Source organism: Peromyscus maniculatus, chromosome 11, assembly GCF_049852395.1.
Source record: "Peromyscus maniculatus bairdii isolate BWxNUB_F1_BW_parent chromosome 11, HU_Pman_BW_mat_3.1, whole genome shotgun sequence".
Classification (NCBI taxonomy): Eukaryota; Metazoa; Chordata; class Mammalia; order Rodentia; family Cricetidae; genus Peromyscus; species Peromyscus maniculatus.
In genome coordinates this window covers 45,205,743-45,229,320 of record NC_134862.1, presented here as the reverse complement: position 1 = coordinate 45,229,320, position 23,578 = coordinate 45,205,743, and the positions used below count along the sequence as shown (strand labels likewise).

Below are 23,578 nucleotides of genomic sequence, written 5' to 3'. Positions count from 1 at the left end.
AGGGAGAGGGATCCAGACTTAGACGGCAGGAAGGCGCGGTGCCTCTCTTCTGATACGAACAGATACCAACTTGATTTCAGCCAAAAGTCTGAGGAGTGATCTTTCCTTTATCTGCTCTGTCTTCTTCTAACGAGAAGCAGAATTTCAGGGGCTGTTTATTGGAGGGAGAAAAGGGACTTGAGATTTGGGGAATATGATATCCCATGAGAGAAGCTGCAGAGGAACAAAGAGGATACAGAGAAGAGGAAGAACTAAGCTAACACGTGGAATCGAATAAGGGAGTGAGACAACCATGGCGGAAGGAAGGTCAGGTCCCAGGGGCAGTAGGCATCCGGAGCAAAGGAAATGCAGGTGGACAGACAGATCATGGACTAGGGTTTCATAAACTGCTGAAGGTTTTACTACAGATATGGACACCAGGGACGAGGGCTCAGGTTAAGCCAGGCGTTTTGGCTGCAGCAGTAGACGTGGGTGGATGGACCTAGGGTTGTTCAGTCAGGATGGTAATTAGCCAATTTCGTTAGCTAAGGCAGAGATGAGTTTACATGCAGGGGGAAAACTATCAACAACAACCAAGAACTTGGTAAATCAGCCCACAGGTATCCTTTGGTTTCTAAATTGTAATTTTAGAGAAAGCAACATTTCCACCGGATTGAATCAGGGAAATCTCGACTAAATTACAAGATGACAGGTGGATAAGAATGAGGACTTTAACAACGATGGTTTGTCTGTAACCCCAGCACTCAGGGGGGCTGAGGCAGGAGGATCTCAAGCTCTAGTTGTTTGTGACACTGTTACAAGTAGTCTGTGGGATCAGAGATGCTCTTACTCTTGCTTGAACTAGGAGCTTATTTCAGGCATGAGGATGTGTGTGTCCTATGGCCAGCCTCTCTATGCCTGGTCATGTTCTAGCAGGATACTACTCAGTATTCCTTTGACCAGCTTCAAATTGCTTGTTTCCTCCATGGACTCACAGTCTTGGCTCCACCTCTGTGTTTCCTAAGATCTGGACTCAGGGCCTCTGAGCACTGTCTTCCTGGCCAATCTCTTCCCAAGGACCTCTTGTCATTCCTGTGAGGAGAACACATACCCATGCCTGCCTCCCTGAGATAAATGTGCTCGACACTTCATTTTCACAGGCACAAAGTTATTTCCCCAAGTCTTGGGTTGTCTGCCTTGTATTCCCTGCCAGACATTGAGTCCCTTGAGGCCAGACTCTCCATCTCTCTTTGGATCTCTGAGGCCAGCTGAAAGTCCACAGCTCTTGCCAAAGAGCTCTCTGCCCAATAACTCCCATTCTCAGAGCTGCGCTCGACACGGCCTCTCTGCTCTAGTCCCTGTCCTAGAAAGGTTTATAGACTCTCAACTGGGACCGAGGAAGTTAGAGCATCCTGGGCTCTGGTCAGCACCTGGTGTCCAGCATTTAGACCTCAGAGACCTTTAACCATCAACACCTGCCCTGGGCTAGTGGGGCACTTGGAGAGCGCCTATGCTGATGGGACCGACATATCCAGGATCTTTTTCATGGGTTCTGCAGCTCGGCAGAGGGACCGATGCCACGTCTCTTTGGAGTCCTTAGGTTTCAAAGCCCCTTTGCCTATGAAGCTGTATTATAACCACTGTAGGAGTGACAGACAGCAAGAAAGCTGCAATGACTTTGACAAGGTCATGTGATCAAGTAGAATGGGGACTCAGACTTCTGCTCCCAAGGGTTAGCCCCTTCCTCTTACATCCCAGCCCCCCCCCCTTCCCTGTCAACCCTGAGCCCTGTCTAAACCACCCTGCCCTGTACTGTGCCCCTTACCTTCTGGGCTTATGAGGGCAAACTGTGCCCTAGAGGGACTGAAGGTACCAAGAGAGTTTTCCTAGGGGGAAACCGAAGGTGGTTTGTGGGAACTTCCCTTGGGCGGGCTCTGCCGGTTTCTACCCAGGACCCCACCGGGCAACTCTCTCTCCTATGTCCACAGATACCCATTCTCAATACCTTTACCTGAGCCCCTAAATCTCCTCCACGGATACATTTTCCCGGATGCAGCAGGAAACCATATACCCCACCTCTCTGCAGCAAGCAAGGAGAAAAACGGGTGGGATCCTTTCTGTGCCCCCAGGGCTCAGCTCACAGACACCTCCCCCTCCCGAGCCAGAAATAGACACACTCTCTCCCCTCCCTCCCTCCCCTTGCGCTCACTCCACCCCTCCTCCTGTTTGCTCCCCGCCTTCCCCCTCCCCTTCTTCCCTGGGAGCTGCAGCCCGCAGCCTCTCCGCGAGCTGGAAGGAGGAGTGTGGTGAGGGCGCTGCCCGGGAGTGTGCGGCCCTCAGCACAGATCGGCCGCCGGGGACTTAGACGAGATCCCAGCATCGCAGCACGTCCCCGCGTCGATGGAGCTTCCGGGCTTCCATCCTTCCTTTGACTGATTTAAATTTTTTAATTTATATTCTCCCCGCCCCGCCCCTTTTTCTTCGACCCCGCCCCATCTCCCGCTGTTTCCTTGCCTTTTCCTCTTCCCGGGCTTCCTTCCCTGCATCTCTTTCCCTTTCGCCCTCTGCTCGCCCCCTTGCTCCCTCCCCTTCCTCTCCCCTTCCTCCGCGGTTTCTTCCGTCTCCCCCCTCCCCACTCCGCCCCCTCCTCTCCCGGCGCTCCCGCCTCCTTCCCCCGCCCCGTGCCTGCAGACGCGCGGATCGTCCATGCGCTCCTGGCAGGCAGAATGCTGGGCAGCAGCGTCAAGAGCGTGCAGCCCGAGGTGGAGCTGAGCGGCGGCAGCGGCAGCGGCGGCGACGAGGGCGCGGACGAGCCTCGGGGAGCCAGCAGAAAGGCGGCCGCGGCGGACGGCAGAGGCATGCTGCCCAAGCGCGCCAAGGCGGCGGTCGGCGGTGGCAGTATGGCCAAGGCCAGCGCAGCGGAGCTGAAGGTCTTCAAGTCCGGCAGCGTGGACAGCCGTGTCCCCGGTGGGCCGCCGGCCTCCAACCTGCGCAAACAGAAGTCACTCACCAACCTCTCGTTTCTCACGGACTCCGAGAAAAAGCTGCAGCTGTATGAGCCTGAGTGGAGCGATGATATGGCCAAGGCACCCAAAGGTTTGGGCAAATTGGGGCCCAAGGGCCGCGAGGCTCCTCTAATGTCCAAGACACTGTCCAAATCAGAGCACTCGCTCTTTCAGCCCAAAGGAGCCCCCGCGAGCGGCGGCGCCAAGACCCCACTGGCTCCGCTAGCGCCCAGCCTAGGCAAACCCAGTCGGATTCCTCGCGGACCCTATGCGGAGGTCAAGCCTCTCAGTAAGGCGCCTGAGGCAGCGGTGAGCGACGATGGCAAATCGGATGACGAGCTGCTTTCCAGCAAGGCTAAGGCGCAGAAGGGCTCAGGGACTGTGCCCTCAGCCAAGGGCCAGGAGGAGCGGGCCTTCCTCAAGGTGGACCCCGAGCTCGTGGTAACCGTGCTGGGCGACCTGGAGCAGCTGCTCTTCAGCCAGATGCTGGGTAAGTCTTGCCGCCCCGCCCCACCCCGCCCCTGGTTTTCTCCTGGCCCGCTGCAGGGAGAGGTGGGGAAAGCGAAGCTTCCTCCCTTTCCCCTTATATGATCACCGGCCAGGTTAGGAGGGGCATTGCTGCCCAGATGTGCAGAGCTGGCCTACCTCCAGCTGTGTCTGGCTAATGCATGTCTTAAAGATGTCGCTGGTGGTAGCCTGGGCTCTGCTGTGGCCTGTCGGAGGTGAGGGTGGACAATGGGGGCGCGGGGACTGAGGTCCTCAGAAACCATTAGCTCCCCTGAATTTTGAAGTCCAGAGTCCTAATATGGCAAACCACGGTGAGGTTGGTAGAGACACTAGCTGAGGAGTGGTCTGCGGCGGATAACACAGCATCCAAAATTGCCAGGAGAGCATTGGTAAGAGCCCAGATCTAGAGCACAGATGTAGGGAGAGCAGATGTGAGGGCCAGTTGGTCTTTGGAGCAGAGCTGAGGCTCCACTTCCTCTGTGGACCCCGGGTGGGAGCTTGAATCGGATTTCCCGGGTGTGGGGGACCTGGCAACAAGAAGTGTCTGGGGCCAGGGAGGCGGGCGGGCAGCCAGCTGCGCGCATCTGGAGGCGTCCTTTTCCTCAACCCCAAGCAACCCCCCCCCCATCCCCCTAAGTGTTTTAGGAAAGGTCTGGGCTTTTGCGCAGAGACTCCCGAGAAGCCTTTGCCCTTTGGCTAATGAAAGCCAAGCTGGCGGGAAGGGAGGAACAAAGCTTCCTCGATGGAGGAAGCTGGAGAGCTAGCTGCTCCATTGTTCTCCAAGCCTGAACAGTCCGAGCAAAAAACCCGGAGCCAGCCCGGGAACCGTGCTTTCTTTCTGTAGAGCCTGTCCTCAAACAGGGATGCATGGAGGATGTGCCTGACGAGGAGGCTTCAGTGCCTCGGAAGCTTACACCGGCAATACAGGGGCTGCGGGAGGTCGGCCGCGAGCCACCTCGGGTGCACGGACTTGTTGCAGTGGATGGGATGTGGATCCTCAGGCGCCGGAGCCCAGGGACCCCATCTTCTTGGGTACCTTGCAGGCCCGGACCAGCTCTGCTGGGGGCTGGGAAGGGGCGTGTCGTGAGCGTGTGAAGGGGCGGGGCCGAGAGGAGGGTAGCGGTCCAAGTGACCGGATGGATGGATGGATGGATGGAGGTAGGAGCGGGTGCTCGCCCAAGGCCCCTGGAGAATGCTGAAGGAAACCTGTTCAGACTGCTGCAGTCTTCCTGAGACATCCCTGCCTGTGGTGTGGCGAGGGTCTGGTGAACGAGGATTCCGCCTCTGACAGACAGAGTCTGGTGAACGAGGATTCCGCCTCTGACACGGATGGCTTTTGCAGAGGCAGTCAGGGAACTGGGCACAGGGAGGGAAGCAGCCTTGTCCGTTTAGAAAGCTGCCCCCCCCCAATTCGATGGACAGTGAAAAGGGGGGGATGGGATGGAGTGTGCAGAAGTGCCAGGCGGAAGTGCCACCCTGTTGCCTGCTATCAGAGGTCCTCCCCTCAAGGAGCTTGCCATTCAGTGGGCTTAGACAGATGATAAGGAAAACAAAACGCTAGGCACTGGGTGGGGGGCGCTGTTCTAGAGAGGGACTGAGGAGGGAGGCCTCTCTGAAGAAGGTGGTCATGGGACTGTGACTGAGACACGAGGCTATCTTGTATTGAACACAGCCTGAGAGAATGAGAGGACTGAGGGAGAAAGGGCCTTCATGTGCTTTGGGCAGGGGAAGATGAGTGTGGCCCGGACAGGTAGAGGGCACAGCCCCATTTTCAAGGTCAGAGCTTCCTCTGTTTGGGGTGGGTTAGCTAAGCCCTCCGTAATCAAGGCATTCCCCACACTGCCCATCAAAGGCCTCTTAGTTGCTTCTCAAGATGGGGCACCACACGCACTTTGGCAGCTGGTCCTAGAGCTGGCTCGGGGCAGGAGGGGCAAAGGAGCCGAGCTAGGGGGCCTCAGTCCTTCCGGCTCAGCTGTCATTTCCCCGAGCGCACTTCCACAAGACCACGCAACAATTATAGGGTGACAAGGGTGCTCCCCCCTTTCTAGCTGGGCAGATGCTGGGCCACAGTGCGAGGAGGGCCTGTCTCCTGAGCTGAGGAATGCATTTCCTCCTGCATCCTCAGTTACAGCTCTTCCATGGGGGACCCAGGAGGAGGAGGAGGGGCCCACCGGTGTGGAGGGCTCTGAGGAAGGTCCTGGGCCCGGAGAGCAGTTTTTGGAGCAGGCCTCGTGGAGGCTAAGGCGCTTCACTCTCAGGTGGAGGGAAGAGGTGGGAAGTCTGCAGAGGTTGCTGTACTGCCTCCAGCTGAGAAGGTCAAGACAGGGTGGCATCAGGCCCCAGGATACCCTCTGGCATCAGATGATGGGGAGGCATTTGGAGACTAGGCAAAGCCTTTTCCCTGTGTGAACATGAGGTAGAGGGGACACTGTCCAGGAGTAAGGGGGATAGCAGAACTGACTGGCATCCCAGGGCCTGTACACGTGTGCCCTGTGTCGGAGGAACGTGGTGTGGGGCAGAGTGGCCTCTGGAGAGAATCCTGCTGTGATGTCTCCCCACGGCTAAAGTCATGGAGTTTTTGCTCCGGCCCATGAGGTCCAGTACCAGCTTATAATCATTCCCTAGCACCATTTCAGTCCCAAATTCCCAAGCAAATGGCAGGGAGGTGGGGCAGGCAGCCCCAAATAAGAACCTTTCTAGAATAAAGGGGAAGAACTGAAATCTGATCATCCTTTCCCCAAAACTCAGCTGGGGCCCAGATGATCTAAACAGCCTCCCTGTCCCTTCCCTAACCTGAAAGCTGCCAAGTAACCAGGGTCCCCCTGGAGAGCCCTGGAAACTTAGAAGGCTGAGGGGGAGCCCCAGGGGAAATAGGCCAGTTCCAGTGCCCGAACTTGATCGTCCGTATGAGATAGCTTTGGCTCTGGAGCAAGTCCACCAGGCCAGCTCTGGGGCGAAGCAGAAACTAATATTCCCAAATCCTTGTCCAAGAGTCCTAAGTTCTGGTTCCTCCCCTGGGGCTCAGTTTCCCCAAATATGAGTGGAGAGGCCCCTCCCATGGCTCATCCTATCAGGGTGGGACAGTGATTAGACCCTGTAAACATCCCAGGTGGATTAGAGAGCACTTATATTAACATAGAGAAGTTAAAATGGCAGTTATATCCCAAACCATACTTCAGCTCATCAGCCCTCTGTCTAAAGATTCAAGCAAAGTCAGTCTATTGACTCCCCAAACATTCAACTGCCCCCCGCCATTCAGCTCTCCAGGGAAGAATGGACAGAGTAAAACAATTAAGATGGTCCGAGGTCAGGGTCTGAAAGAACCCAGGATCTTGAGTTCCTACTCCTGTTTTTTCACAGAAGGTGTCTGGCATCCAAGGAGGGGTTTCCATGACAACAGTTCTCTGCCCTCAGAAGCACAGACCAAATAGAATTGAGGAAGAAAGACAGGAAGCTATCCATTTCTAAGGCCCCTGGGCTTTGGGGAGGAGGGCTGGGAAAGGGTTGCTTCATGGATTTGTTTTGAGTGCTGTGGGATGACCTGTTTTCACACGTACTTCTTTCTTTGGTACCCTGGTGGGGAGTGGAGATGTGACTCCATAATCACTGCCCAGAGCAGACAGGTGTGTGTGCGTGTAAGCTCACCCAGCAGGCGTGTGTGTGTGTGTGTGTGTGTGTGTGTGTGTTACATGTGTGTGCAAGATCACCCAGCAGGCAGGTGTGTGTGTGTGTGTGTGTGTGCAAGCTCACCCAGTAGGCAGGGGTGTGTGGGGTGTGCAAATTTACCCAGCAGGCAGGTGTGTATGTGTAAGCTCACCCAGCAGGCGTGTGTGTGTGTGTGTGTGTGTGTGTGTGTGTGTGTGTGTTACCTGTGTATGCAAGCTCACCCAGTAGGCAGGTGTGTGTGTGCAAGCTTACCCAGCAGGCAGGTATGTGTGTGTGTGTGCATGTAAGCTCGCCCAGCAGGCATGTGTGTGTGTGTGTGTGTGTGCGCGCGCGCGCGCGCGCGCGCCACGCGCACGCGTGCGCGCGTGTGCACGCGTGCTTGTGCTCAAGCTCACCCAGTACTCAAAGGCATGTGGTGATTCCAGGAGCTCTATGAGGCCTGGGAAGAGTGTAGACAACCCTTCCTTCTGCCATTCCCTAAAAGGTGGCATTTGGGCTAGAGGGGATTTTGGGAATTGCAGGTCCAGGGCTTGTGGCAGCATGCAGGGCCAGCCAGTGAACATGCTCATGCTCACGTGGAATAGGAGTTGACACCGGACCTTGAGCCTCAGGGCCTTCTGCCTTCCACTGAGAAGACCATTTCGTTCTCTGTCACATTTGGGATGTTTTCATCCAAATCTAGGCTTGGGTCTCCACCAAAGGATGGACGGGAGGTCCTGTTCCTCTGCTCTGGCCATTACCTTGTCCTGATCGCTGAGACTGAAGCTGGTCTCCTCATAAGACATCCTGGGCTCTGTGTCTCAGAGAGGAAGATCTGGATGAGAAGGACTTAGGGGTAGGCTCTCTACCTTGGGGAGGAGGTTCAAGGGGGGCAGAAGTGCCCAGAGCTGCTCTGGTTCCCCCAAATCATGTCCAGGATGATATTCTTTCGCATGACTGACTCCAAGCCCAGACTCCAAGCATCTCTAGTCTTAAATGAAGCAGGACTACGCCGTCTAGGACGCTGGCAGATATTTTCTGATACTTTCTTCTTGTTTTACCGGTCTGTCCTGTGCCCAAGCTACTTTGGGGTTGTCGGCAGCCTCTACCTGCCCTCTGTTCCGAGCTGCCCAGCAGCTCCTCCTCCCGGCTGTCCTCCAGTCTTTCCCTCCCCTGCAATGCTCTGACCCAGGGGTTGATGATGCAGGGGGCTTCCTGGGACTTGAGGGATGGAACAGCAGAGGGAGTCCCCAGGGTGCACAGCTGCAGTTCCGCACCCCGATTGCAGTGTCCCCACAGACAGGCAGGAGCAAAATCTCCTCCTCTCTGCACAGTGCTCAGCCTTCCCTGGGATTTCAGAGAACCAAAGAGTGGTAATTGTCTAGATGAGCCACCCACTGAACGCTGAAATTAATCCCTTTGTGGCACCAGAGGCAGGTGGGTGTTCTGTTTACATGCTCCTGGTAACAGAGGGCTCACTACCTTATTTTCCTGGAAAGCATTCATTGTTGGAAGGATTTTTTTTTTTTTAAATTTCTATCTTTCTATTAAACCGAGAGTCCGTCTTCTGAGAATTTCTACCGCGGTCCACATTTGCTCTTTGGATTCTTACAACTGAAGGTAGCCTGCCTTCCACCGAGGTTAGACGCCTGTTTGAGCTGCGTCTCGTTATTTTCCCTTTGCCCTGCCTTTTCATCTTTCTCGCATGTGTCTTTTTTTCTTTTAAATAAGACATTGTGGGGGAAGGCGTCTGACCTAGATCCGCCTGGTTCCCAGGCCTGATAAAGCTCATCTCCCACCTGATCACATCCCTGCCTCCTCATAACGGTCACATCTTAAAATGACTCCCTGCTGAGGATCCGCCGGACCCACCGCACCTGGCTACAGATCTCTGGTCCCAGAGACGCTGCTCCCGACCCAGCCTCTCTTCCCTTCACAGAGTCCCTGTGCTAGCCAGCCAGCAGAGGGGAAATGGACGCCACCTGTTTCTCATTTGCTCTGGCTGACCTCCCCCCACCCCCTGTTGGATTACCCAGATGTATTTGATGTCCAGGGGGAGCCTGCAGCCTTCCCTCTCCTGCCCAGAAAGGGCCAGGGCACCAGACTCAACTGACTGTCCTGATTGGGAAGGTGGCCTCCAACAGGAGCCCACCGAATTCCTGCCACCAAGGCAGATATCTTTCCCAGATACTGCTGATTCTGCAAGCCGGGTAGGCAGGACTCCCCAACCTCCACGGTTCAGTTCCACTTTGTCCCATGAAGTCAAGCCTCTGCTTCCTTCTGACCAGCAAATATCAAGGTACAGACTGGGAGGACGTCCCAGGAACTCTACATCTTCCCGACAGAGGTGGAGGCCGGAATAGAGCTGGGCCCATGCCAGATTTTAGACCTCTGGATTGTGAGATGCAGATTGAAGAGGTGGGAAGACCCCACTGGGGGAGAGTTACCAGGACCTGCTGGGTGCCCCCACCCCTCTGCCTAGCCTGGTGCTACAGTGGGTAGGGGAGGCGGGGACCGTGGATGTCCTGCAGGCTTCCGGCTCTTGCTCTCAATGCCGCTGTACATCTTGTGTTGATATACAGTCCTTCGGCTCCATTCTAGCCAAACCTCAGCAAGGCGAGCAGAGCTCGGCTGAGGCCATGGCTTGGCCTGGGCCACCCTGAAATCTATTTTAGACATCTCAATGATACATTTCGGGGCCATGGGAGTGGGCGGTTTCTCCGCAGAGCCTTCTAATTTCTGGCTGGCAGTCTCGCTCTGTGTGTCTCATGGTGCTGCTACTCCTGTGACTCGGGATGCGGGCCCCAAGAACTCGCGTCTTTGTGACTATGATCAGCGACTCCCTGTGGAACTGCACGGTTGCCTGAGGCTTATCCACTGGGGTCCTGCTGTTGGGTATGGCTTGGTGCGGGAGGCCTGAGTCAAGAGCTCCAGATGTTTCCGTGGGGAGCCAGCATTATACACTGTGACCTCAGGCTGACTGGTAAAGACATCAAATGCATAGCACATTGCAAATACAGGCACAGTGAGTTGTGTGGCACACAGCACAACACCTAGGACTTGGGTGAGGTTGAGGGTCCTGATACAAACTTGGAGTGTGCAGGGTGCCATGTGTGTTCCCACGGATCAGTGCACATCTGCACCAGCGCGCTCTCCAGTTTCCAGCACAGAAGCACGCACTGAAGGTGCATTGACGTGTGTGTACATGTCCATACACAAGAGCCGGGCCAGTTTAGTGAAATAGGACCACAGAGGAACGACTTCCCCCAAACAGACCCCCAGGCAGAGGCTTCAGGGCTCAGATGCCTGGCTCCTTTCCCAGACAAGCATTTTAAGTGCTGGTTTACCCTTCAAACTCTAAAGACACAGGCTTTCTTTGCCCTTGGTGACCCACTAAATAGGCCCTTCCCTTTGGGGAGAGCTGGCAGCCATCCAGACAGGAGGCCCTGCCTCCTCTCTACAGAGTCCCCAAGGTATCATGGGGCCTAGAACTGCAAGATCCCTACACTGGGGAGCTACTTCCTAGGAACCTGGTACCCAATTCTTCCCAGGCAGAAGGAAAAGGGAAACTCAAGAATGCTATACCTAATCACAATATTTACTAATTGTTTAGTGTCTAAGAGGCATCGTTTTTTATGCCATATATATCATTATTTCTCAGTCTCTGCAAATAAAGAAATGGAGACCTACCTAAAAAAAAGATAAATAAATAAATAAAAATAAAAAGTAAGCCACCCAAAGCCAGGAAAGCAAGTAAGTACCAGAGTCAGAGTTTGAACTTAACTTCTAGGATGTACTGCTTCTTGGATCCTCAGTCCTTTCCCCATTAAACAAACAAACAACAACAACAAAAAAAACTCTGCTTAATTCAGAAGAATCTTGTCAAGCAGCTTGTAAGGGCAAACCAGCACGCACCTGAGGTTGAGGCTTTGGGCAGGCTTCCTAGCTTGAGATGTGGTAGCCAGAGGGGAGGTGATAAAGGAGGAGAAGAAACAGGCTGTGGGATTGCGGCTGATGGCAGTGATTATCCCGGGACTGTAGGCTCTGGGGAGCATTGGAATGAATGAGAGCAGGGGTTGTCCCCAAAGGACCCCTCCCCAAAGTCCTGTGTATCCTCCCTCCTAGGTGAGGTTGCCAGCGAGATTAGCTCTCCAGGGCCTCCAGGTTCTGAATCTCCTGACTGGCAGGCCATGGATCTCTGTGGCCTTACCGAACAGGAGGCACCTAAGGATGCCTGTGTCCAGATGTTGCCTCTCTCATGATCTGCAGTTCTGATGAGGCCTAAGGTGCAGTGTTCTGCCCTTAGCAGGGATTGGCCTTCCTCAGTCCTAGCCATGGGGCATGTGTGCCCTGCTAAAAGACAGACCCACAGCCCCCAAAGCATGAACCAGACTACCCACAGCACAGCCCCAGACATTAAGGCAGTTCAGAACTACACACTAGAGTTTCTCCTCTCCTCTCCTCTCCTCTCCTCTCCTCTCCTCTCCTCTCCTCTCCTCTCCTCTCCTCTCCTCTCCTCTCCTCTCCTCTCCTCTCTTCTCTCCCTCCCTCCTGCTCTCATTTTTCAAGACCTTGGTCTCATGTAGCTCAGACTCGCCATAAGTAGCTGAGGGTGAACATTGAACTGATCTTGTTCTGTCTAGGCTTACAAGTATGCACCCACTACATCCATGAAAATTTTCAATTACGTCTAACTTTGAAGCAGGTATACACAGAGTGGAGGCCACATTTCGGCCTCCACATTATTTATTTGATTCAAGAAACCATATCAAAGGAGTTAGAAAACTATTCAAAGGCATCAGAGCTGGGCATGGTGGTGTATATTCTGTAATCCCAGATGCTCAGGAAATTTAGGCAGAGGGCTTGCAAGTTTAAAGCTAGCCTTGGTGTCTTAGTTAGGGTTGCTGCTGCTGTGATGAAACACCATGACCAAAGTAACTTGGGAACGAAAGGGTTTATTTGGCTTATACTTCCACATCACTTGTTCATCACTGAAGGAAGTCAGGACAGGAGCTCAAGCAGGGCAGGAAGCTGGAGGCAGGAGCTGATGCAGAGGCCGTGGAGGGGTGCTGCTTACTGGCTTGCTCCACATGTTTTTTTCAGCCTGCTTTCTTATAGAACCCAGGACCACCAGCCTGGGGGTGGCACCACCCACAATAGGCTTGACCCTCCATCAATCACTCATTAAGAAAATGTCCCACAGGGTTGCCTACAGCCTGATCTTATGGAGGCATTTTCTCAACTGAGGTTCGCTCCTCTCTCATGGCTTTAGCTCGTGTCAAGTTGACATAGAATTACCCAGGACACTTGGCAACTTAGATGAGGGCACAGGGGTAGAAGACTTGCCTAGCATGCCCCAAACCTGGGCTGGTCTCCAGCACCCCCACCCACACACACAGTGGAATAATCATACCCTTGGCAAAGGGTAGAAGACACCCTATTCATACGGCTTTGTTTGAATGAGCGTAGGACAGGACTGGGAGCTCTCTGAGAAGATGGTCCTCCAGGGAGGCAAGGAAACAGGCTACCCTGGGGGCTCAAGACTTCATCATCTTTTTTTTTTTTTTTTTTTTTTCTTCTCTCAGTTGTTATAGGAGCCAGGGCGTTTTGTCATGGAGCATTTTGTTTTGCCATGGAATCTAGCTGTCCCCATGATGTCTCCATCTGTCCAAGAGTTCAGGGTTTGCCACAGGAGAGTAGGCACTGCCCTCCGGTCTTTATGCTTCCACGGGGCCTTGATGATGACAGAGCACCCAGGAGTTGCTACAGGACTCAATGCCTGGCTTTCCTGGCAACATGCCCCTGCTTCAGCACTCTGGGAAGGGAGCAGCCACAGCAAAGACAGCATCTATGCCCCTTGGGGCTGGAGGATCAGGTAGCCGTACTAGGGTGCTGCTCCCTCTGTCTGGTGGATGACTACAGACGTGAGAGATGTCCTTCTTCAGCTATGAAGGCTGGACCCGTGATTCTTGATACTTCCTAGACAGTGGGGTTTGCTTGCTTCTCAGCAGGCAGTGTGGAGAAGCTGCTGTGCCCCTGCTGCCACTGTCAAAAGGACACGCTGAGCTTTTAAGGGCATCAGGGTCAAGTCTCCAGGTAAGGAGGCCCGCTTGGCACCATAGGCCTTTCTAGTCCCTGTAGTTTCAGGGCCACTCCAAGCCTAGCTGTAGAGTTTTGGGTCTTTGGAAGAGAGTACCCAACCTCAAGACTGTAACAGAGGTTATATAGTGTACAGAGGTCAGACACCTTCCTCCAAAGCCCTTTGAAGGGCCACCTAACACACAGGAGTGTCTGAGACATTGGAGATGTCAGCAACAGTGGTAGCCAGCACTTACTGATCACTCACTGTTTGCCAGCTGTGAGGCATACTTTGTCCAGATAAACCCATCTCATCACCGGAATGAGATGTGATTCAAGGATTATGTCCACGATCTTTAACAATGTGGTTAGACTGTCGAGCTGGAGGAGCCCAAGGGCCTCCTTGCTTTGCCCTCTATGGTTGCTGGACTGTGGAGGTCAAGTGACAGGGGCCACAGGCTAGCGCTGCTTGCCGAAGATGAAGGAGGGCTCTGTAGTACTTGATAACCAGGATGCCCCTACTGCTGCACTTCTATTGGCTGGTAACCCCATGATCACAGAAGACTTAGATGTGCCAGAACTCAGCAAATGACTAATGAATGCCGAGCAACTTGCCCAAAGGCATGTGGCCCATTCGCGGTGAAGCTGAACTTCAAAGCACACTTGCTTCAGGCTCCCACATTGAGCTACCAGGCTCTAATGCCACTTGCATGACAAGCAGCAAGTCTGCTCCTTGCCCTTGGTATATTCTAGAACTCATGGGCTCAGTCTTGCTATGTTTTTTTTAGTCCAGGTCTATAAAGATGAATTCTCTCTGGCCCTCTACAAACATCCTTCGGTGCCAGCTATTTGCGAAGCGTCTTGCCTCCCCAGGTCACCACTGTCCAGTGTCGGAAGCGGACCTGGGGAGGGGGATTCCGACAGCGTCATAGCTGGAGCCGGGTGGAGCGGAGCCCAGGCCCTACAGGAGGGATGCCAAGAGAGAGCTTCCCAGGCAGACCAGAGGGAAAGGGCCAAGAGGGCTTAGATGGCCAGAAAGCTGTTCTTGCCTTTCAGCCTGCGGACCCTTGATCTGCCTCTAAGTGCATCCTTAGATAACCCACTTATCTAACAGAGTCTCCGCCTCCTTGTTGGTAAGACGGAGATCCGACTCCTCAGCTTCCAGATCGAGAGGACTTGGGGAGGGAACTGTATGGGAAAGGGCTGGTACAGAGGCTCCTGTGGCTGGGGCTGCCTACGTCAGCCCCATCTGCGACTTAGGGTGCCCACTCCCTCCCTCTGGAAGTAGCCCCTGATTTCTAGATTAGATTCCCCCATAATGTTGCCTCATGAGAGTGGGCGTGGGAGATGTTAGCGCCAGGAAAGGTCTGAGACTCATGATAATAGCTGTAATTAGCATAATAATAGCATTATGCACAAGGCACTGTTCTAGGTACTGTTCTGACATTCATTAATTCAGCTACCAGGACAGCAGAATTAGGTACTAGTTTTGCTCCTATTTTTCTCAATGAGGACCTGTCAGGTGTGCCTCAAGCACTCGCCTCCAAAGTCACCATGCCACATGGCCTCACCCATGGAGAAAGCTGGCCTTTTAGTGTCCCACAGGCATGATAGAACTGCCTAGAGCCTATAAGATTTCGGTCTGGGAGCCTGGCTGGTCCCCTATACTTACCTGGGTGCCCGTCACCAGAATTGGGACAGCTGGTGAGGTCTGTTGCTGGTATATGTTCACACCATCCACATATGCTTCTCCACCCTGGATTCTGGTGGTCTAGAAGGGCCACCGTGCTTACTATAGGATTGACAGGTTTGTGCTAAGACTCTGGATCTACCCTTGACCTGGAGCCCTTTGTGTCTCTGGGACCCTGGCTGCCTGGGGTATGAGAAATGACACCAGCTTTGAAGGCCTACATAGGAGGTTTCAGATCAACTCAAAATGCTTCCTTACTCTCTCCTGCCCATGATCTTCTTTGAACCCACTCTCCATCTGCAGGCTGAGACTAATATCCAGCATTATTAGTGGGGGCCGTTGTGAGGATTAAATTGAAGGAAATGCACAGCGTACCTGGCACCCATCCCATAAGCAATCATTAAGTAATTCTGTCCCCACCTCCCCTCCAGGCTTGCAGTTCTGATCACTGTAGCTCTTCAGACTCCAGTGGTGACCCGTCACCCCAAGAGACACCATTCTTAGTGGCTCAGTCATTGGACCTTTTTCAGGTCAGCTCAGGCTGGAGATGTGTACTAGGAAGCTCTCTGGAGCCAGCTTGAACAAAACAGGGAGTTTGTTGTAGGACACAGCATCTCCAGGACAGGGAGGACACCAAGAATCAGCCAGGTTCCCAGGAGACATGGAGCGGATGGCGCCAAGCATCTTGGCCTGCTCAGCAGATTGGCTCTCTCCTGATCTGCTCTACACATCGGATTCATTTCCTTTCCTACCGCTGACTGGCTTCTTCTGTTCCCGGTCCACGTGGCAGCATGTGGAGGTCCACACTCTGTCCAAGAGAGCAGCTGGTTTACCCAGGGGAGGAGGAGGAGGCTCTGACTGACCTATCGCAAGGAGAGGAAGTTAGCTTTTTAAAGTTTTCAAGGTCATAGGTCAGCCTGGTGGTTGTCTAAACTATTATGAAAACAAACATCTCAAAACCAGTATGAAAAAAAACATAGGCTGTAGGGTGTGGAGGAGGCGTGCCAGAGGACGGCCTTCTTGGTTCAAGGTCAGCACCCACTGTAGCCCTTAGCCCAGGGTCTAGCTCCAATCTAGATCAGGGTGAGAATCGGCAATGTCTTCATTTCTGGGCAGGTTGGGGACTCAGGCTTGATCTGCTGGTTTACCCTGGCCTGGTCTGCCCTTCTATTAGCCAATAATCTCTCCGGTGGTCTTTGTGGGCTCCTCCTGGGGCTGAGCCATGAGCTCTGCCCTTGATTTGTTATCACACAGCTGGGAAGACATCTGTGGAGGAGTGGAGCCAGGACATCTTGGCTCCTTCCCTTTTCTCGTGGGAACAGGTGGATGGAGCGGAGACTGACCTCGGATGTTCCGTAAGCCTGGGGCTGGAGCCAAGGTGTTGGGGCTAGTATGAGTGGAACTAGCTTCGCCTTAGGGGACGGGGTGTCCAATGGCTAACAGGAAGAAAATTTCCCCAGAGGAGCCAGCCCTGCTTCTGAGCTGGGGGAGCCTAGCCCGAGCCAGGACAGGGGGTGGATTCCCACCATTTTCTCACACTCTGCAAGGATTGGCTTTTCCCTGCATCTGTGGCCCGCAATGATAATGTTTTCAGCCTCTCAACTCAACAATAGCCCAAGTCATGGCTTTACTCCCTTGGGGTCATCGGAGAAAGGACATAGACTGTAGTGACCAAACCCGTAGGCACTGGGGTCAGACAGATCTGAGTTTAAACCCTTTTCCTACATTAACTAGAGCTGATCGTGTTGAGTCCCCAGGCGGGTTAACCTCTCGGCTCTAGCTTCTTCGAGCCTACCGCTGGTACACTCCAGTCCTCCTTTCTCTCTTGTATCCAGGCTGCCCTCTCCCGAATGCCTTTGTCCCTGTGTGTTATCTCCCATGTCCCATGTCCACTGGGTGATTTGTTCCCCAGGTTCTGCATGGGCAGGATGCTAGCTCCCTTCCAGCCGCCACCCAGACGGCCAGACATACGTAAGTGAGACAGGCCAGTGCCACCTGCCTTAGATACGCACCTGACTGAACAGCACCAGTATCTACCCATCTGGTAGTTCTTCCTTCTCAGCTTTCTCCTCTCCTTACCAAAGTGACCCCTCATCCTCTCTGGCCCTCTCCCTTTGCTGTGCTCAGAGAAACCGGCACTGGCTTCTCTTGGTGGCCTCCACTCTCTGAGTCCACTGTCCATGAAGGTCCAGCCTTGTCAGTTCCTGCCACTCCTGGCATGTCCTAGCTTGTCCAGCTACTTGCTAGGACATGATGGAGTTTGCTTCCTTACCTCTGGCCAACTGTGTATCTGGCCTCGGTCTCCATCTAAATGAGCCTCGCCCAGCCACTCACCCAGAGTTCCCCGCTCCTGCACTTCCTGTGCTCATGAGTTCAAGGAATCAAAGCATATCCTTGCAATCAAAGGTGACTGGAAATCAGGAAAGCTGCACCCCCAAATCTGAAGAAGAGGGATGTCCTGTGCTAGAGGCTCTCCAACGCGGGCTAGGGCCAGTCCGTTGTCTCTGTCCTAAGCACCACAGGCACCGGCATCTACGGGAAGCCACCAGGTGCAGAGCAGTCTCAGAGAAGCATCCTTTCTCCTCCTGCAGGGCCAAAGGCAAGAACACGGGTGGGCTGGTCGGAACCTCTCCTGAAGGCATCTGGTCACCACTGCTCTTCCCTTGGCCGAGAGACAGAGGTGAGGAGAGCCCAGGGTGCTCAGGATTCCTGGCTTCCATAGCCCGGTCAGAGACTCTCCATTAAGAGTTCAGTATTGCCTCTGCCTCTTGCCCGCCCCAGGCCGACCCCAGACCTACCACTACTTAGAGTCACAAATATACTCATTTCTCCATTATCTGGGCTAATATAAAAGTTGTTGCTTTTTTAAAAAAAATCCCTTCCCTCTGTCTTGAACTACCCTTCTTGATACTTAGGATTCAGCTTTCCTTTCCTGGTTTTCAGATACTTTTGTTTGTTTTGTTTTTGTTTTTGTTTGTTTGTTTGTTTGTTTTTGAGACAGAGTTTCACCAAGCACCTCTGGCTGGCTGGAACTCGTCATGTCAACCAGGCTAGTCTCAAGCCGAGATCCCTCTGCCTCCCAAATTCTGGGGTTAAAGGCATGCACCACCATTGCCCAACTCTTTGACCACACTGAGTGCCTGTTTTGATTTCCTTGAATTCACGTGCAGAGGAAGTGAGGAGGCAGAAACTCGGGGTGAGTGGGGGAATGAGATCATTTGGATGGGGTTCGAGGCCAGAGGAGCAGGTTGCCAGGGCCGAGGGAGCCACGCTCCCAAACATTGAGGTAGAACACCTTTCAGAGGTACCCGTTCTCAGCTGTGCTGGGTGCTGTGATCGGCTGTGGTTGGGGCTGGGGAGACTAGCACCCCTCTTTGTCAATCTCTTACCTCCTCTTGTTCCCTGGTTCTCATATGTTCAGGGAATGCAAACCGACACTAGCATCAGCTTGAGCCAGACATCACTGGAAAGGGAATCTCTCTCTACCCTCCCTGCCTTGCCTCCTCTTTAAAGAAAAAAAAAAATAAAAGCTGCATTATCTCAGGCAGCTCTGTATGTAGGAGAAATATGTCTGGAAGAAAAAAGCAGATGGAGTGGGGGATGGTTGATGAGGTGGCAGAGCAACTGTCCCCTCTATCCCCCTGTGGAGGGAGGGGTCTCAGGGGAAGAGGGTAGTGGCAGAAAGAATGGAGGGGAGGCTTGGAAGGCTCGCCTGTCTGATGACTGACACCTGGGAGTGGTGTGGGTGGAGCCCAAGGACATCTGCTCCATGCACATCAAGGGTACCTGACATCCTGCACACCCTGTTGACCTGGAGGACGACACCCACCTGTCGGGGAAAGGGCAAGCGAGGCAAGGCTGCTGCTGGCTTCCTTACTCTCTTCCCTTCTTAGCCCGAGACCTAAAGGACCTTCGGAGTGAAGGATGTGTGCCTCTGGGAGGCTGTGCATCATGGAACTCTCCCTGAGCCCCACCACCCAGTCAGCAGGCTGCCTCCCTTTGCAGTGTTCCAAGTCAGGATTTCTCTGAATGGAACTCAAATATGAAAGCCATGAACAAAGACGTGAGGGCACCCTGGGTTACTCCCTGGTGAGGTCAAGACACCTTGACCTCCTGAGGTTGTGGACTTTTACTTCAACTTGGAGGCAAGCCACAGCGTCACCATGTTACAGGCAGAAGGATCTGAGGGGTGGTGTGCAAACCCTTCATTTTGCAGATGAAGAAACTGAGGCCATGGCTTGCTTGGGCTCACCTGAGTTCCCTTGACTCCTGATCCAACGATCCCCATCTTCCCCTATCCGGTTCAATCTGCTTGCCCCCTTTCTTACCCTGGTTGTATAGCTAGAATGTTCTACCTTGGCACACACAGCAGGTCCTTTAGATGGAGGTGTGGGATGTCCCCCTGGCAGATGACCCAAGACTGTCAGAGTAGGGTGAGACCTCAGTGATCACCACCAATCCCTTGTTCAGTAGGAAAGGGAACCGAGGTGCCCAAAAGTACAGTTAGCCTTAAGTCACCCAACCCATGAGTGGCAGGTGCAAAGCTCCAGATCCAGCTCTCTGACTTCTGTCCCTGTCACTCTGGGCAAGGGAGGACATGCTGCCTGTCACCTCAATAAATGGCTGCTGCTGGCCTGATGTGCACATTTTAAAAACATATCTGTTGAGGTTTGGAGACTGGGTGATAAGCACACTCTCCCTCCCTGTGGCTCTTGAACCTCATAAATGCACTTAAAAATCACCCTACAGTTTCTCCTACCCACTGAGGTTCATGTAATGCTCACCAGGACCTGGGATGTTGATGAAGGAACCTCTGCCAGCAACAGTCCCAAGTGTAGGAAAATGATGTCACCCTGGAGCAGGACAGAGACCGCAACAACCTTGGATGGGCCGGTGTGAGTCCTGTTACAGACTATGGCCTCAAGTCCAAGAAATTGAGTTTCACATCCTCCCTCTACTGAGGTTTCCTGGGGACTAGAAAACTGCCTCAGTTTCCCTCTGCAGGAAAGCAAGGGTAGTGACATCTGCAGATGTCCAAGCCCCTGTCTCAGAGTAGGCAGGGGAAATTCTGTGTTTTCAGCCTGGCTCACAGTCCCTTAGCCTCCCCCACCACAGCTGCCAACACCCTGCTTTGCTCTCCTCATGATCTTTGCAGGTTCTGTGCTCAGGTGCACATGGGCCAGGCGTTTTTAAGGATGAAATGTGGTGTTCGCTAACAGGCATCTCAGAACCTTTAGGCCAGCGACCCTTTGGCTTTCCTGGCTGCTCGGTCCTTACTCACTGCCCAGCCTGGCAATCCCTCAGCTCTCTCCTTGTCTATACCCAGCCCTCTACAGCTAATCATAATCCCTCCATACTGGTTCACAGAGCACAAACCTGGAGGAGAGGCAGACAGTACACTGATTCGGGTTACAGCGGCTAGTCAGGGCTTCTCGGAGCAGGAAATGGGTCAGCCGGGGCCCTGTGGCTGGCCAGAAATTAGCCAGGGAAAGCAACAAGTGGCAGTGAGTTCAAGTATCTATGGAAAGCAGCAGGTCACCAAGGCAGAAGAGGTGCAATCTGAAAGCGGGTGGATAGGGGCAGGGTCTGGGATAAGCGAGGCCTTATAGGTTAGGATCAAGATTCTGAAGTTTCCCCTAAGCCCAGTGGAAAGACAGGAAATGTTTGTTTGGTTTTTTGGTTTTGCTTTTCCGTTTGTTTGTTTTTATTGGTTTTTCGAGACAGGGTTTCTCTGTGTAGCCCTGGCTGTCTTGGAACTCATTTTGTAGACCAGACTGATCTTGAACTCTGAAATCCACCTGCCTCTGCCTCCTGAGTGCTGGGATCAAAGGCGTGTGCCACCACACCTGGCTCCATCCAGGAAAGGTTTTAAGAGGAGGAGTAACATCAGGTTTGTGTTTTGTGAAAGCCACGCAGGCTGTTATTGAAGAGCATAAGTAGGGGAAGCAAGAGCGATAGATTCCTACCTGGAAGACCCCAAGATTATCAGAACCATCCAGTGACAGCATGGTCCTCCAGAGAAGGGGCAGACAGTGCAGATGTGAGAGCTGGAGGGCCACGGACAGGCTCCAGGGAAACTGAACAGCCAGCCAGGGCCATTCTGGGGAAGGACAGGGCCTGTGGTCCTGGGGAGCTTGTCCACTGACCCCACAGCAAGGTCTTCAGGGACAAGATGTGATCATGCCTGCTCTGGTTCATTAAAGCTTTCATATATATGTATTTTTTTATTTTCACTTAAAAAATAAAACTGGCAGACTTTATTTTGCCTATACATAAAAGTTTCTTATGTGTAAAACATGTACGTTTGATTAAAAACTACAAAATTCTCAGTTTTTCTAGTCGTAATACCATTTGTCAAAAAGCCAACTAATTTAAGCTGAACTTGGGGTCCATAAGATTCACACAAACTTGACTCAGGGAAGAAGGAAGGTCAGTCACACTGTCTGAAGTGGGAAGGTGTGGAGAAGGCCGTGGCAATGGCAACATCAGTGAGCGTAGCAGTGATGGTGATGGCGTTAGAGACGGTGATGATGATGATGATGATGTGATGATGATGATGATGATGTGATGATGATGATGATGATGACGGGGTTTGGGTGCTGATGGGACCAGTGATGAGATGGTAGTAGGAAGTTAAGGAGGGGTGGAGGGAGGGCAAGATGGTTTTGGTGATGGTGATTGCAGTGGCATTTGGTGGTGGTGCTGGCGGTGAGGGCTACAGCTTCATGCCGTCCACAGTCTCGGGGAAGGCTAGTGTGGCGCTCTCAGAGTGAAGAGTAGTTGTGATGTGCATCATGGCCACCCCACATGTGCCCAAATAGACAAGTTAAAGGTAGCCCCCAAAGAGCCTTAATTCACTTACATAGACAACAAGTTTGACTGAGCCAAGACCGTGATAGAGATCACAGAAGTGTAGCATTGGTCCCTGAGGGGCTGGGGAGATGGTTCCTTAGGTAAAGTGCTTGGAGAACAAACTTAATGACCTGTATGTGGATCTCTAGAACCCACGTACAAGTCAGGCACAGCAGTGTAGATCTCTGATCCCTGGCCCTCTAAGAGGATTTGAGATAGTGACAGGAAAATCACTGGAAGCTAGTGGACCAGTCAGATTGGCATACGTAGTGGTCACCAATGGAGGCACTGTGTCAAGGTGGAAGGTAAGGCCCAACACCAGAGGGTGTCCTCTGACCACCATACATGTACTATGGCTCACACCCACCTGTACCCAAACACACACATCATACATACACACGATTGAAAAATAATAGTAATTGGCCCTGGACTTCGAGGAGGATACTATTGCCCCCCATGTGACTCATGTTACATTTTGGTGTTCCATGTTGCTTTGTTGACATTGACTCCACTCACAGTTTTTCATGAGCTCACCTGAGAGCTCCCACATGTTAAAGCACCCTTCTACACATCTGGCAACCCCTGTACCTGCCTCCCGACCCACCTCTGCGGGCATGACACAGGCGAGGCAGTAAATGGAGCCTTGCCAATCGCAAGGACTGTGCACTTGATCAACAGCGTTTCTCTGTGACCTTGAACAACTCCTCCTGGGTCCTCCGTTTACACATCTTTTCCAGGTAGAGGTCATTTGCTCCATCCTTCCCAGCTGCTGCTGGGATGAGGGCACTTGTCATCCACAGAAGACACAGTTGTGTGGACACTGCGGGGAGGGGGACCTCTGTGGGCACTGTGCATTCCTCATAGAGTCTACCAGCTGTCTGGTCAGCAGACTTGGCCACAAAGGAGCCCTTGTCTAGGAGTTCCCGAGGGGAGCCATGCACTAGTCACGGTGCCCACACTGGCCTTTATCTCTGGTGAGTCATGTAGGCGTGAGGTAGAACTGTTAGAAGTCTCTCGGATCTGCATAAGGGTTCAGCCCAGTTTAGGTCAGAAAAGTGGGTGACGTAAGACTAGCTTTGCCATCCTGACCTCCACATCCTTTTTCACCCCCACCCTGAGCAGTGGCCCCTCTCCTCTTCAGCCGCCATAGCATGTTATCTCTCCTCTCCTCAGGACATAACACCGAGTTGCCTGGGAACTGGCTGTGAAGCCAGTTTACCTGGACTTTAGATGTTAGAACATTCTCATTGTGCTAGGCATTGTCTGGGATACCTTTGCATAGTAGGTCCACGAATCCTCACAATACTACAGCACATGGCTTACTGTCCTGTCCTCAGCATTCACAGTCGAAGGGCAGGAAGTGGGGGCGCATAGGGGTCACTTGTCTGAATCTGCCACCAGGAGTGGTAGGACCCCTGACACCTGTAGCTGTCTGGGGCTTAGGTCACTTGTCTGAATCTGCCACCAGGAGTGGTAGGACCCCAGACACCTGTAGCCTTAACACAGGCTCCTGGCTGCCAAGAGGCCACAGAAACAGAGTGGGTCTGCTAATGGGACAGTGGTGGCACCTTAAGAATGTGGTAACCTATGTCTCTATAGTGAGAGCTGGATCCAGCATCCTGGAAGGCAGACCTGGTCTGCATACTACAAAGTACCTACAAAATAGGCTGTGCTGTGTGAGCTCAGAGCCGCAGAGATGCCTAGGTACCTCTGCCCTGTGGATTCTGTACCCGGATGGAACTGGTAGTGGGCTTCCAAAGCTCTTCTGGCCAATAGACATTAGGGTCAATTACAAGCCTGATTCTTGGCTTTTAAGAAGTTC

General features: G+C 53.1%; 1 protein-coding gene across 3 annotated transcripts in view; it reads left to right on the top strand.

Annotated features, from left to right (window-relative positions):
* Positions 1-23,578, top strand: part of Nav1 (neuron navigator 1) — a 258,871-nt gene that overhangs the window by 102,758 nt on the left and 132,535 nt on the right. For 2 of the 3 annotated variants that reach the window (XM_042258202.2, XM_016000991.3), the window contains exon 4: positions 2,671-3,474. The exons of the other annotated variant lie outside the window; for it this stretch is intronic. In XM_042258202.2, the coding sequence (XP_042114136.1) occupies positions 2,671-3,474 (804 nt within the window). The remainder of the gene's footprint in view (positions 1-2,670; positions 3,475-23,578) is intronic. 3 annotated transcript variants of the gene reach the window in all.